At 51.3% G+C, this 15,561-nt stretch overlaps 1 protein-coding gene across 1 annotated transcript; it reads left to right on the top strand.

Annotated features, from left to right (window-relative positions):
• Nucleotides 1–379: 379 nt before the first annotated feature.
• On the top strand, nucleotides 380–2,146 carry LOC307054170 (calicin; the record flags this gene model as incomplete). The annotated part of the gene is made up of 1 exon (XM_079705754.1): nucleotides 380–2,146. The coding sequence occupies one exon, from the start codon at nucleotides 380–382 to the stop codon at nucleotides 2,144–2,146; it is 1,767 nt and encodes a 588-aa protein (XP_079561880.1).
• Between the last annotated feature and the right edge of the window lie 13,415 nt (nucleotides 2,147–15,561).

Below are 15,561 nucleotides of genomic sequence, written 5' to 3'. Positions count from 1 at the left end.
TCCACACCACCCCTGCCCAAACTGGCTCTGACATTCCAGAAGCAGCCCTGAACTGAGGTTGAAGGTCCCAGGTGGGAGTTGTGACCCATCTCTGAGTTTCCTCCTGAGTTCTGGGCCCTGACACTAGGCCCTGGCAGGGCATCTGGCCTTGGCAGCTCAGGGCCATCAGAGGGGAGAAAAGCCCTGTGCCTCTGAGAAAGGCCTCTGGGGGGCCTGCATTGTGATGACCTCATGCACTCTGTGACATCATCCTCTCTCCCACCCCGACTCCTCCCTGATCAACTGCTCTGCAAACAACCATCAGTCTGAATCCCAAAGGCCTGAGAAAATCTGTTCTCCAGTACCTGCTGCTGTTCTGCCTCAGCCAGCAAGAAGCACCATGAAATTGGAGTTCACTGAGAAAAACTACAACAGCTTCGTGCTGCAGAACCTGAACAAACAGAGAAAACGCAAAGAGTACTGGGACATGGCCCTGACTGTGGACCACCATGTCTTCTTTGCACATCGCAATGTGCTGGCTGCGGTCTCTCCACGGGTGAAGAGTCTCATCTCCAACCACGACGTGAAGACCACTGATGAGCTCTTTATCACCATTGACCCCAACTACCTGAGTCCGACCACGGTGGGCCAGCTCCTGGACTACTTCTACAGCGGAAAGGTGGTAATCTCAGAGAAGAATGTGGAGGAGCTGCTTTGTGGGGCCCAGTATTTCAACATACCACGCCTTCGAATTCACTGCAGTGACTTCCTGATTAAGTCCATCCACCGTGCCAACTGCTTGCGCTACCTCTTCTTGGCTGAGTTGTTTGAGCTCAAAGAGGTATCAGACTTGGCCTACTCTGGCATTCGCGACAACTTCCACTACTGGGCCAGTCCTGAGGCCTCCATGCACTTCATGCACTGTCCACCTGTCATCTTCGGCCGCCTGCTCCGAGATGAAAACTTGCATGTGCTCAGTGAGGACCAGGCTCTCAATGCACTCATCAATTGGGTATACTTCCGGAAGGATGAGCGGGAGAAGTCTTTCAAGAAGTTCTTCAATGACATCAATCTTAATGCTGTCTCCAACAAGACGCTGATGCATGCCAGCAACATGCTGATGGGCATGGAGAGCAGCTCAGCCCACACAACCCTGATTGAGAGTGTCCTTGTGGACCGCAGGCAGGAGAGGCCAACCAGCCTGCTGAGCTACCAGCGGAAAGGGGCCCTGCTTGATGCAGTGGTCATCCTAGGTGGCCAAAAGGCCCACGGCAAGTTCAACGATGGACTGTTTGCTTATATCGTTCAGGAGAACCTGTGGTTGAAGCTCTCAGAGATGCCCTATCGGGCAGCAGCACTTAGTGCCACCTCTGCTGGTCGCTACATCTACATCTCTGGTGGTACCACTGAGCAGATTTCAGGGCTGAAGACGGCTTGGCGGTATGACATGGATGACAACTCCTGGACCAAGTTGCCTGACCTGCCAATTGGGCTTGTCTTCCACACCATGGTGACCTGCGGGGGGACAGTGTACTCAGTGGGTGGGAGCATTGCCCCAAGGAGGTATGTCTCTAACATCTATCGCTATGACGAGTGCAAGAAGGCCTGGTGCCTGGCAGGGAAGATGAGCGTCCCTATGGACGGCACAGCCGTGATCACCAAGGGTGACCGGAACCTGTACATTGTCACTGGACGGTGCTTGGTGAAGGGCTACATCGCCCGGGTCGGGGTGGTGGACTGCTTTGACACCAACACTGGGGACGTGGTCCAGTGTATCACCTTCCCCACTGAGTTCAACCACCGGCCCCTGCTCTCTTTTCATCAGGACAACATCCTCTGCATGTACAGCCACTGGCAGAGTCTGGAAATCAACCTGCAGAAGATAAAGGCCAACAAGACAACTGCCTTAGTGCCTCTCTTGCCCAACAACTGCCCCCTGGATGTGTCCCATGCTATATGCTCCATTGGAGACAACAAGGTGTTTGTATGTGGAGGCGTCACCACAGCCAGTGATGTCCAGACAAAGGACTACACCATCAATCCAAACGCCTACATGCTGGACCAAAACGCAGGCAAGTGGAAGACCCTGGCCCCCCCACCAGAGGCCCTGGACTGTCCTGCCTGCTGTCTAGCCAAGCTACCTTGCAAGATTCTTCAAAGGATTTAAACGGCTTTTTAAGTGGGAGAATAAGTAAATGCATTATTATTCACAATTTAATGAGAGAGAGAAAGAGAAGAAGATGGCCTCTTGGTTCCTTCTTAGTCTTTGTTTGGCCCTAAAGGTGGAGATGCTGGGCTACAGCTACCCCCAGTGGGGAGAAATTCATAGCCACTCTGTCACTGGAGGAATCCAAGCTGAGGCTGGAAGAGTCCCTGATGTGTGGGATCAAGGCATCTCCTGGGTAGTGGCTCCCAGTGGGTGGAAATTCAGGGCTACTCTGTCACTGGAGAGATCCAAGCAGAGACTGGAAGGGAATCCCTGGTGGGTGAGATTGAGGCATCTCCCAGGCACTGGCCAAGGTGATGTTTGGAAGGCCCCCTATTCTGTACCCCTGTAGTCACCTTGCAGGCATCTGCTAGACTGACAGTTAAAGCATTTACTTAGAGTTGTGAAGCCTCAGACTCCTCCATCACTCACTTCCCTTGAGTCTGCCTAGGAAGGCAGGGGAGGGCCAATCTCAGGTCTGGGAGAGGAGCCTCCCGGGCTGGGGAGGGGGAAGGCAGTGTGAGCCAGGCTCAGGGATGTGGGCAAAGGGAGTGGGGTTGGGATAGGAGGAGAGGCAGGGTTACTTGGCTGTTGTGTTGGGCCACGCAGCTATGGTGTGTTTGTGTCTCATTTGTGGGAAAGTTGGGAGTTTACTTACAATTGTTTCCAGTAAGCAAGGTTCATCGGGAACTTTCTCCAGGAATACAAGTTTTGAGGAGCTGGGGGTGGAAGAGAGCTGAGTAATGGGAGAGTAAAAGGAACCTGCATCTCTGTTGGAGAGAAGATTGGCGATAAGGTGAGATGACGGGATGAGAGACAGGATGGTGTAGCAGTTAGGGGTCTGGACACTGGGGACAGATGGCCTGGTTCAAATACCAGTTCCATCACTGGGTAATCCTGGGAAAGCTATTGATATCTCTGTGCCTTAGTTACCTTATCTGTAAAAGGGGGACAATAAGAGCGCCTACCTCACAGGGTGATGTGATGTGCAAAATGCCTAGGACAGTCCCTGGCATATATTAAAGTACTTTGGGAGTACTTTTTGAAAAGAAAAAAAAAGAGGCATGAGGCAAGGGTCTAGGGTCTTGGGTCTTTATATTAAGTTAGGTTCCATAAAATGTTCTTTGAGACTCCTACCTCAAAGTCTTAGTGAGCTCTCCTCAATTCTAACTCCCTCTTCCCTTTCATTCGTGTACTTGCATGTAATCCTCAATAATTTAGAAGAAACTGATTCACGTCCTCAACACTATATATAATCCTCATTCACCCATTCACTCGTTCATTCATGAATTTACTTGTCCACTCATCAATTCACACACACACACACACCAGTCACTGAGGCCTCTCTGTGCAGGTCCCTGTGCCAGTGTGTATTACACTTACAGCATGGCTCATTTTGGACTCACTACATACATAAAGCCCCACAAAGCTAGTGGTGACTGTATTATACAGTGCAGGATACTCTACATATCCTCATGGTTCAGATCTGCTCCATCCCCTGCCTTTTCCCACTCAGTCCTGCTCCACCTGCCTCACAGCGTCTTCCTGACTTCCCTGACAGGTGGCCTCCCTCTTCAAAGCCTACCGCTCTGCCCAAGTCTTACTTTCCTCCTTGCAGGCCAGGACCTTGGACGTCACAGCTGACGCGCTCTCCCCTGGAACTTCTCCCACGTTTCTCACTTCTCCAATCCTGGGCAGCCCCTGCCTCTGCTCACTTCATTGCGTCCCCCAGCTGGAAGAACAGGGTCTTACAGACCCACGCAGCTAAGCCCAGCTGCCCCATCAGCACCCCAGCAGGCTTGGCTGACCCCAGAGTCACCTCTTATGACACCAGATGCCATTCCCTAGTGCTGATTCTCCAACCTTCTCTGGTGTCCTGGGGCCCGGCCCTTCCTTTCTCTTTCTTCTCAGCCACTTACCTCTCATTCTGCCACCAGAACTCCAAAGAAATAGAGATCAAATTACCTAGCACCATAAACAATCCCTTATCCCCCAGAGCTTCTGCTTTTCTGCACCTCAGAGGAAGAGGTGTCCTTCCACGACTCAAAGCTGACCCCTCCCTGTCTCTCTCTTTTTTTAAAAATAAATTTATTTATTTTATTTTTTATTTATTTATTTTTGGCTGCGTTGGGTCTTCGTTGCTGCACGCGGGCTTTCTCTAGTTGCGGCGAGCAGGGGCTACTCTTCGTTGCGGTGTGCAGGCTTCTCATTGAGGTGGCTTCTCTTGTTGTGGAGCATGGGCTCTAGGCGCATGTGCTCAGTAGTTGTGGTGCACGGGCTTGGCTGCTCCGCGGCATGTGGGATCTTCCTGGGCCAGCGCTCGAACCCGTGTCCCCTGCATTGGCAGGCAGATTCATAACCAGTGCGCCGCCAGGGAAGCCCCCCTCCAGGTTCTCTAGTTTGTTTATTTGCTTTCTGTCTTTTAGTTGAGGTCTCAGACACAGCTGATTGGAAACTGGGTGGGTGGGTCAGAGGGGGCTCTTGGGAGTGGGGTTGGTGGGTGAGAATCCACCCTTTTATTCTCCAGCCCCAAGGTCTGCTCTGTAGGTTTTCAGGAGAAGACTCCCTCTTTGCCAAGGGTGTGGAGGGAGGGAGGTAATTGGTTTGTCTACCAACTCTCCTGGGGGGCCAAGAGCAGAGGGAGCCTCAGGCGCCTCTGGTTTGCTCCTCAGGTTTGTACTTAGCTTCTTTTTTTAGCTCCTTTCCTCACCCCCACCCCCTTTGACCCTGGTGATCTCAAGTCTAGACTTTTCTTGTTTAATTTATGGGGGGGGGGTGGGCAGGGAGGCGATGTGGAGGCTGGTTCTTGCACACGCAGCCTTTCTGCAAGTGCTCCCAGCTTTACCCCGCCCCGTCCCCCCCCCGCAGTCTTACAGGGCACCCACTACTCTTAGGACCTTCCCAGCTCTCTGGGGTCCTCAGTTCCTAGGATCTATAATCTCCTAAATCTATCACTACTTATGTCTGTTCTCTGCCAAAATCGTCCCTGTCTTTGGGGTCTCTTTGTTGTCATTTTAGAGGGTTTTGGAAAGGTGAGCTATAAATGCCTGTGGTCCTTCTGCCATGTTTAAACAGAACATCCCTGTTTTCTAGATAGTTTCTGTGAATCAAGTGGAGCTGAATTAGGGTCATTTCTGGGGTGTCTGTGCACATGTAGATAAGTACACAGTTACATTTATGTGCGTATGTGTTTGCATAATTGTGTGTGTGTCTGTCAGTTATACCACTTGGCTGCCACGTGATCAGCGGTGGTTGTCTTTTTGTGTCAGAACATCCAGAGCTACCGTTTGCTGTAGAGGCTGCAGAGTATTGTGAGGCCCTGAAGAAAGGGTGGGTTGGGGTGTCTGGTCGTTGGTCACTGCCTCCTTTCAGAAAGTGAGCTCTCTGTCCCTGCTTTCTTGAGAAGGGAGGGAGCCTGAAGGAGCAGAGAGTGTAGCGGGGCGGAGGGGGGTGACAGGGCCTCTTTGAGGGATCCCTTGTCCGTGCCGCCGAGTTCTCATCACACCTCGGGGCCGTTATCTCCAGTTCCCGCAACAGCCTTCCAAAGTAGAGCTTCTGTCCCCACTGTGACATTTGGACTCACAGGCTCTTTCCGTCCTGGCAGTGTGTGTGGAGAGAGAGCTACTGCCTGGAGGAGGGAATTCATCCTTGTGGGGAGGGCTTGTGCCAGGGAGTTCACATAGGCAGCAGTGGCTGTTACCTGGTGGATGATGGGATCAGTCTCTCTCTCTCTCTCTCTCTCCCCCCTCCTGTGTTTTTTCAGCAGTGAATGAATCTGTGAGGACCTGGGGTTTGGGAAGGTGGAAGGAATGCTTTCTCCTGGGCTAAAGAAAAGCACTTCCTGCCAAGTAGTCCTCCCTCTTCTAGCGCCCAGACTCTAGCTGCTACAGGTGACGTCATTCCTACGGGGAAGGTTTTGGGTGTAAACAAAGTCCCCGCTGGCCGGGACAGCATCCTGCGTGTGCTCGTGCTTGGCCTGTCTGCAGTACTCTCTAAGCTTTCCTTAAAATCATTTTCAAAAGTTTTTTAAACAAAGAGCAAATCTGTTTAGAATTTATGTAGTGTTTTATGACCTTCATTGCTGAACTCCTGAAATAGGAAACAAAACCACAGTAGACTAGAGTAGCAGCATGGTGGCCCCTGAATTTAAGTGACTTGTGCTGGTGAAGAGACACCCAGCAGTGTGACTGGGAGCTGGCTGACGGGTGTGACCACTTTTGATTTTTTCAAGGCTTTGCAGTTTTTCTATATCAGGCGTGTGTATTCCTTTTGTTCTAAAAATGTTATGGGTGAACAAATGAGCGGGACCGGGGTCATCCACCTCCATAAGGCAGACAGTCCTAACACCAGCGTGTGGTTGCGTTGCACATCCCTGCTTATTGCCCTCAAATGGGAAACCTTGAGACTGGGGCAGTTTAGTGCTGTGTAAAACGTGGTCACAGCGGAGTGTTGATCTCGAGGGTTTTCTGAGCATTAGAGTGCATCTCTGTCTCCTGAGAATGAATTAAAGGGGTCCACAAGCAGATCCTAAACACCCGTGAATTTTCAGTCGTGGTTTTGAACGTCTGCTCTCTGCATCAGGGCCCTTAAGCTGTGAGACGGCAAACTGGGGTCCGGTTCCTGGAGCCCCAGGAGCCCCAGGAGCCCAGAGGTAGGTGGGAAGTTGGAGGCTTCGCTGGTCGCGTAGGAGTCTGGAAGGGTGAAGTAGTGTTGCAGGGCTGATGGTCGGGCGGAGCCAGGGTAGTAGCTGCCTGCGGTCGAGAGCCTTCTAAGGGCGAGCAAGAACTGGGTCACACGTGTTGTGTTCGTTCTTTCATTTATTCCTGATGTCAGACCTGTGAGGTGGGTAACAGTATATTCATCTCCGTTAAGTCCACAGGGAAACAGGCGAGTGTGGAGGCAAGATGCAAACCCCTGTTTTGGAGACATGAAAGTGGCGGGGGGTGGGGTGGGATGAGACTGGTTGGTGGTTTGGGGCCGTGTGTTGGCTTAGAGCAGCGGTCCCCAACCTTTCTGGCACCAGGGACCAGTTTCATGGAAGACAGTTTTCCCACAGACGGGGTCTGGGGGGTGGGGTGAGGCGGGGCGGCTCAGGCAGTGATGCCAGCGCTGGGGGAGCGGCCGATGAAGCTTTGCTCACCTCCTGCTGTGCGGTCTGGTTCCAGTTCGTGGCCCAGGGGTTGGGGACCCCTGGCCTAGAGGGTTTGGATTTGACCCCGGAGCAGTGGGATGAGGTTGGAGGTGTCTGAGCAGGTGCTTGTGACCTGGTTTGGCTCTGGTGGAAGGGTTTAGGGCAGGGCGGGGAGCGCTGACTCTGACTGAGGCTCAGGGAAGCAGGGCTGGGGCTTGCAGGATAGCTGGGGACGGGGAAGTGCTCTGGCCCCTGCAGCTCAGCCCTTCTAGTTTTAATTGCTGTAGGTTCCTAAGGTGTTGCTGTTCCCTCAGAGGTGTGGACCTCTTCGGGTGGTGGCTCCAGTCTCCTTTAACCCCAGCCCTTTGTTGGTCCCTCAGGCCTTTATTTTGCAGGCAGCTTGTTCTTGGAGAGGTTTGTGCTGGCCTGTCCCACAGAAACCTCACCTGCCTGGGCTCCTGCAGGTGGGATGCCTGGGCCCAGGCTCCAGCTTCGCAGGTGGGCCAGCTCCTGCCTCCTAGGGGCTGGAGAGGTGTGGGGCCCTGTGCTTCTGGCGGCCGCCCTGGTTTTCTGATTGGGGCCCTGTAGGGAGGCCCTGGAAGCTGGAGGTGTGGAGTTGGTCATGCTGTGGCTGAGTGAGGAAGCAGAAGCTTCCCTGCAGACCCAGGTGGGATTCCCCATCCCCACCCCCCACTCCTGCCTCGTCCTGGGGCGTAGTCCTGGGGGATATGTGAACCCCTTTTTGTTGAATCCATTTTACTGTGATGTATTCTTTTCCACATCTGATTCTCCCTTTAGACTAGGAGTCAGCCAACTGCAGCCCCAAATCCAGCCCCCCTTCTGTTGTTGTAAATAAAGTTTTATTGGAACCCAGCTCTGCTGCTTTATGTTGTCTGTGGTTGCAGCAGCGCTGGGCGGTTGAGTGGCGGTGATGGAGATGCTGCCCTCTGGAGCCTGCTCTGGAGGGCGGGCTGGGGTCTCGTTGCGTCCACACCCCCAGCAGCTAGTAGCTCTGTAGAGCCGGCAGCACACATCTGATAACTTGAACTAGGTGATGTAGCGCCTCCCCCATGTTGAAGGTTTTTTTTTTTTTTTTGGCAGACATTGACGTGTTGGAGAAGGTTGGAATTGTTTATTCATCCTGTACCCGGATTTTGTGGGGGATGGTTCTTTATGTTCTGAGTGAGACTGGACAAGCATACTGTGTGACGACCAGGTCCTCTACTGACCCCCGTGCTTGTCTCCTGACCTGTTTATCCGGGCTGCTCTCGGCTTCCCTTCCTGTTGGATTATGCTTTCCTTTTTCCCCACCCCGGTTGGGGGCTTCTGCTTGTGTCTCGAGCCAGTGGCACTTAGTCCGAACATGCTGTTTCTGTGGCTTGTGGGTCTTCCCCGGTGACCGACCACCTCCGCTCTGAGCAGGTGGGGTCCGGGCTGGAGCTCGCACTGGGTCCTTCATTGTCGGTGGTGATGGCTCCAGGTGTCCTGAGGACTGAGGACTGCTTAGGAAAGCAGGGGATGTGACCAAATGTTACCGGACTCAGGGAGACCTGTGAAAAGCCTGGGTTTGCCCCGATGTAAATCTGGCTGTGGGCAGCACTGGCGTGTATAAAGTGTTCATCTTTGAATGGCTTGTCCGGTCTGGTCATCCGTGCAGTCGCCCAGAAGGCAGCCTTGAGCTGGCGCCGCCCCATGTCAGAACCAGTGCACTCGCCCTCCCATAGACAGAGCCTCAGCAGCCTGGCGTCAGGGCCCCTCTGTGGCCTGGCGTTCCTGCCCGGGCTCCAGCCTGTGACCCTGGGCAGGGACTTCTCTGCCCTGACCTCACCTTAGTGTCCCCCTCTGTAAAGCAGGCTGATGACAGTAGTGTCCTCTAGAGGATGGAGGGCAGTGAGTGTCAGCAGGATGCCGGCCTGCCTTGAGCGCGGAGCTGGAGCGCTTCCCCGGGGAGTCCCCGGCTGGGCGGGCGTCTGCCGCTGGCTGGTACCCAAGTGGGAGTGAAATGAATCCTGTTACTCAGAAATGGCTTTTGATAAGCTGGAGGGCGGGAGGTCCTCCCTCTGGTGGACCGAGAGCAGGCGTCTGGTGACCTGCTGGACGGCTGGGCCTACCGTCTGGAGGCTTGGGGCCTGGTGACTAAGTTGCCTTTGTTGGTGAATCTTTCTGGTTGTGTTGCTCCAGCAGAGCCTGGGCCTCTCTCAGCACTTCTGTAGGTAACTTGCCAAAATGGGCAGACCTGGAATTGTGTTAAAATGTCCTTTTCTTCGTTCCCCAAAGCTGTCTTCACACGGATTTGGGGTCCTTCTTTTCTCTGTTTCTTGTAGGCGAGCCGTTTTCACATGCCTCGGCGCCCAGGCGGGGCCTCAGGTGGCTGCGTGGGAAGGCAGGCTTCCAGCAGTGGGGGCAGGACTGGCGGACAGCGCTCCCTTGGCTTGTAGCTGTTTTATATGTAATACTGAGGTTCCAAATTAGATCTTGTTTAGGAAAAAAACAAAACAAATGAATTCTGTTGCCTAGAAAAGGAAGAGCAAGCAGCGTGAAAGCCGTGGCTGTGCTCCAGGCTTGGTCTGTGCTGCCTGCAGAACCCGGTGTCTCAGCTGGTTCGTCGGATCCAGGCACGAGGCAGGCTGGAATGGACACGCCTCTGACCCACCCAGAAGCGTGTTCCCTGCCTCCCCAGCTTCATGACTCACACCCACATGTTTGCCTGCAAGTCTCTCTGTTATCTGACAGGCTAGTGGAGCCTGTGTGTGTGTGTGTGTGTGTGTGTGTGTGTGTGTGTGTGTGAGTGAGTGTGAGTGTGTGTGAGACTGGTGATGTTTATGAAAACCGAGGGGCAAGCAGAGTAGCCAGATGGGTGTGCAGCAGAGCTGGGCCCCAAACTTGACACCGATTCGCTGGAGGAGATACATAACCTTCATACCGTTGGGGAAACCAGAGTGTTTTTATTTGTATTTTGGATTTGTGTCCAGTGAAATCTGGCTTAATAAATGAACCCTTGCATGCCCTGAGGCTGGTGTCTGTAATCTTGCTTTGTAAAGGGCCAGGTAGTAAATAAGTTGTTGCTTTGTGGAACATGTGTGGCCTCTTGCGCATTCTTTAGGCTGACTGTGATTTGCCCACCCTGCTCTAAGAGAGAATTGGGCTGAAGGATGTCCATCTGTGCAGTCTGACTGTGGAGCATTGCAGTGAACAAGTATCAGGCCCCCTCCCCACAGGTGGTGTCTCCGTAGCAGTGGTGGCTCGGTAGCGTTGCCTGTTAGCACCCCAGATTTCTATAGAAATACAGAATCCAGTCCCGATGTGTGGTAAGACATGGCTGCTTTGACAATAAATCGTGTAATTCCATGGCTGTGTGTTATTAACATTGACATGTTTGATTTTAGAACCCGTTGGCATTTGTGAAATCTTGTCTTGCCCCTCAGTTCTGTAGGTGGGGAAAGTGAGGTCTGGAGAGTCCAGTACTGTGCCCAGCAGGTGCAAAACTTGGTTAAAAAGTGGGAGAAGGGTCCCTCCAAAAAGTGCATGTATGGGTTTAGTTGCAGACGTTAGTCCAGTGTGTTCCCTGTTTTGGCTTCACCAAGGGACTCTTGTCAAAAGGAATAGAAAGCATATTCCCTAAACATAGTAGGTGCTCAGTAAGTGTTTGCTGAATGGCTGAATTTATTTAGAGGACATAGTTCAAGCAACAGTTGTTGACCAACTAATACCTCTTAGTTCCCCTTGGCCAGGGTTTTCTTTATTGTTTTCTGGGGTGTGGAAAGTGGGGGTACGGTCAGGCTCTGGTCTCCTAGTGCTCCCTGAGTGTGAGTGTGGGGACTGGTCAGTTCGGAGAAGCGTGGTGTCACCAGGAAGACCCACTGAGAGCTCTGTGTCTACCCTAACCTCCGCCCATGGGCCCAGGAAGTACAGAATCAGAGAAAGATCGGCTTGTATCAGTGAACTGGCAGAAGTTTGGACTGACAGGCTTTTTTTTTAAGATTTATTTTTTATTGAGGTAACGTTGGTTTATACCATGTGTTTCATGTGTACAACCTTATATTTCAACTCCTGTACGCCCCAGTGCGTGCTCACCAGCAAAACTTTATTCTCTGTCCGTCACCGTACGTCGATCCCCTTTGCCCATCTCGCCCTCTCCCCACCCCTTCCTTTGTGCTAACCACTGCTCTGTTCTCTGTATCTATGTGTTTTTGTTTGCTTTGGTCTGTTCATTTATGTTTTTGTTTGTTGGTTTGGTTTTTTATATTCCATATATGTGTTGAAATCATACAGTATTTGTCTTTCTACGTCTGGCTTATTTCACTTAGCATAATACCCTCAAGGTTCATCCATGTTGTCACAAATGGCAAAGTTTCATCTTTTTTTATGGCTGAGTAGTATTCCATTGTGTGTATATACCACATCTTCTTTATTCATTCATCCATTAGGCTATTGTAAATAATGCTGCAATGAACATAGGGGTGCATGTAGCTCTTCAAATTAGTATTTTCATATTCTTTGCATAAATTTCCAGAAGTGAGATTGCCAGTTCATATAGTAGTTCTGTTCTTAATTTTTGAGGAATCTCGATATAGTCTTCCATAGTGGCTACACCAATTTACATTTCCATGGATTAACAGATTTTAAGAAGACTTTTTAGTAGTATCTATAGAAACAAGAATTTCTCTGGTCACGTTTCAGAATTATAAGACATTTGATTTTTAAAAATCAAGCATGTTGGGCTTCCCTGGTGGCTCAGTGGTTAAGAATCCGCCTGTCAGTGCAGGGGACATGGGTTCGAGCCCTGGTCCAGGAAGATCCCACATGCCGCGGAGCAACTAAGCCTGTGTGCCACGACTACTGAGCCTGCACTCTGGAGCCCATGAGCCACAGCTGCTGAGCCCATGTGCCACAACTACTGAAGCCCACGCACCTAGAGCCCATGCTCTGCAACAAAAGAAGCCACCACAGTGAGAAGCCCTCGCACCGCAACGAAGAGTAGCCCCTGCTCGCTGCAACTAGAGAAAGCCTGCATGCAGCAGCAGAGACCCAACGCAGCCAAAAATAAATAAATACAATAAATAAATTTTTAAAAAATCAAGCATGTTAAGATTTAATGTAGCAATTTGATGGCCCAGAATGTCTGGTGAATAATTTTTGTTTCTTTGTTGGTTTGGTTTTTAATTTAGTAAAGAACTAGTTATCTGGATTTAAATGAATGATGTGGCATCTGTAGTCCTACAAGTTGTGTGGCTGGGAAGGAGGCATCACTGGCTTTGTTCAGAAGTGTTTGTAGGTTCAGTGGTCAGGTGAAGGTTGTGGTCAGGGACAGCAGAGATGTAGCTGTAAGTTAGCATTCTCCATCATTGTGCTGAAGTGAGCGATTCTGGAACTTGCTTCTTATTAATTGGCTGTGTGACCGTGGGTGAGTCCCATCATCTCTGTAGGCTGGACGTGGGGTGGAGCTTGTTATCCTCTGCTGTATCCCAGTCCCAGCTCAGGGCTTGGGCACATGACAGTGCCTGCCTAGTAAAAACATGTTGAATAAACGATTGTAATCGTTTCCTGTTGTCGCTGTGACAAATTACCACAAATCTAGTGGCTGAAAACAGCACAGATGTGTTCTGTCTGAGTTCTGGAGGTCAGAAGTCTGAAATGAATCTTGCTGAGCTGAAATCGAGGTGTCACCTGGGCTGGGCTCCTTCTGGGGGACGCTCTGCGGGAGAATCCGTTCCCTGGCCTTTTCCAGTTTCTCGAGGCGGCCTGCATCCCTCTGCTCGTGGCCCCTTCCAACTTCAGAGAGCACCCCTCCAGCCTGTGCTCCTATTGTCACCCGCTTAGAGTCTGACCCTCCTGCCTCCCTCCTGTGAGGACCCTTGTGATTATCTTGAGCCCACCCAGATAATCCAGGATAATCTCCCCAGCTCAGTATCCTTAATTTAATCACACGTTTGCCTGAGAAGGGGACATATTCACGGGTTCTGGGAGTTAGGACATCAACGTTTTTGTTATTCAGCAGGTCACACGAGTGTGTAAAGAGTGCCAGGAGTTCCTCAGTATCCCAGTTATAACCCATGGAATGGTCTCCTACGGATGAATAAGAGACTCCATCCCTCTGCCGGGGCCCCTCCTTGGACCCCTGCTGGAGCTGTAGGGCCTCTTCAGGGCTGCCCTCTCAGGCTGCCCATACATTTTCCACCTGGAGACTTTTCAAAAGTGCCTGTTTAAGGCTTTTCCTTTTAGACCCAGAGCCAGCAAAGTTTGCAGGCTACTTGTCCTGTTGCATATTTTTTTGTTTCTTTAAAACAAATATGAAAAATGTAAAAAAAGAAATAATTTTCAGCTTGAGGGCCTTACAAAACAGGCCATTGGCTGGGGCCCTGACTCGTGTTTGCCAATCCCTGTTTTAGACTGAGCTGTGCAGGCTGGGGCCACGTGTGGCCGTCACCTTGGTGGCAGTCTCAAGGGCTTTTGTTCCTAGTGGAATGTGTGTGTGCCCATGTGTACTGGGAGGGGTTCGTGTTCCTACCCCAGTGACCTTTTCTGTTGGTTTGATACGACAAGTGTCTAAAAATTAGATCTCATCTAATCTTAATGGAGAATTTCAGGCTGTTTTCCATTTGAAAGCCTATTAATTACTGGTCTGACACAAACAGGATCCAGTCCCTTTCCTGGAGGAGGGGCTTACAGCCTAGTCTGGGGGAAGCAGCCAGGGGAGGTAATTACTAGTTCTGACGTTGGATCCAGCTTCGGGGAGGGAGATTCAAAGATAAAGGGGTGTGTCCTGGGACCCTTGGCATCAAAGCCCGAATTTGGACACTCTTGGCTGGTTTCCCTCCCTGTCATCGCTGTTCCTTGCTCCTGGTACGTGAGGCAGGCACTGGGGAGGGTGGCTGGCGTTGAGTGCTCCGACGTGTAAGCTTGGCGAGCACCTGAGCGTTTCTGCTGGTTTGTTTCTTCATGGAGCCCTGTCTCCTGGATGCTGCAGTGTGGTTCGCTTCCTGGGGACTGGGTGCTGCACGTGAGCCTCTCCCTTGGCTGTAGCTGCACCTGGTAGGTGACCCCTGCACATCGTGTGCAGCTCACAACGCTCACCCCTAGGCATCCTTTGAGGTGCATGAGTGTTTCCGGATACAGATTGCGTGCTTATCTGTTCCTGTACCTGAGACAGTGACCAGCGGGTCTTGAGTAGCAGGTTTCATGTGAAATGAATGAAAGGATGGATGTACCCAGCTCACTGGATGTGCTCTTCTGGCCGGCGTGGCTTCAGAAGAGGATGCAATGACGGACCTTCCTGCTGCAGCTACACCGAGTGCCTGTTATGAGTCATGGATGTTTTCACAGTTACCTCCGTCTTGTCATTTTACCGACATGCCCAAATGGATGCTTTAGCTTTCTTTTCCATACATTAATTCTAATGGGAGTTAATGGTCACTTGTACAAGTTTTAGTTTTCCATGGTCAAGTTTAGAGCCAGCGAGGCCAAGGGTGAGGGTGGAATAAAAGGCATTGGAGCTGGCAGGTGGCCTAACTGAGTACTGAAGTGGATGAGCGAGGAAGTGAATGAGGAAGGTGCTCCTAGAGGAGCCTGTAGAAAGTTAGAAAGCGGCAGAGGGGAGAAGCTTCTACCTTGGTGGGTTTTTCAAGATGTTCTCTGAATGGAGGACAGGAGTGGACAGTGAAGCCGCGTGGGCTCTGCACCTCAGAGAGCCCTGCTCTTGTTGCCTGAGCAGGTGTTTCCCTCTGGGTGCTGGTTCTTTAGTTTGAAAGGTACCTGCACCTGGCTGTACCTGGGTGATTTCCTGACTGTGTGCTTCCCTTTGGTTTGGGTTTGCTCATCCTTGAAATGGACAGTAGCCTTCCATAAGGACGACCTTATTTTCGATGTTATGTGGATGTGCTACAAGGGACGAGCGTTTGTTTTTCCACCTTGAGGAGCTGTCCTTGACTCAGTGTGTAGAAGTTTACATCTCAGTGTGGTTGGTGAGTGATAGAGTCAGCTGATTTTCAGGCAGGGAGAGTTCTTAGCGTTGCTCTTTAAATGTGAGCAAGACTGCCAGTGCGTGCTAAGGGCATCTTTCTAGGGACAGAGTCCGTCCAAAGCTTTCTTCGGATCTTCAGGGAGATCCATGATCCCTAAAGGATTCCGTCCACTGGATCAGAGGTTCTGGTGGATTAACACTCTTTTTGTTTTTTTTCCCCCACTTCAAAGGCAGATCGGGAGCGGTGCCGAGAAAAATTTCCTTACTAGATGACATTTCATCGCA

This window comes from Hyperoodon ampullatus (genome assembly GCF_949752795.1).
Source record: "Hyperoodon ampullatus genome assembly, chromosome: 6".
Lineage (NCBI taxonomy): Eukaryota > Metazoa > Chordata > Mammalia > Artiodactyla > Ziphiidae > Hyperoodon > Hyperoodon ampullatus.
Note: the sequence above shows the minus strand (reverse complement) of the source record. Positions and strands in the feature narration are given on the sequence as shown.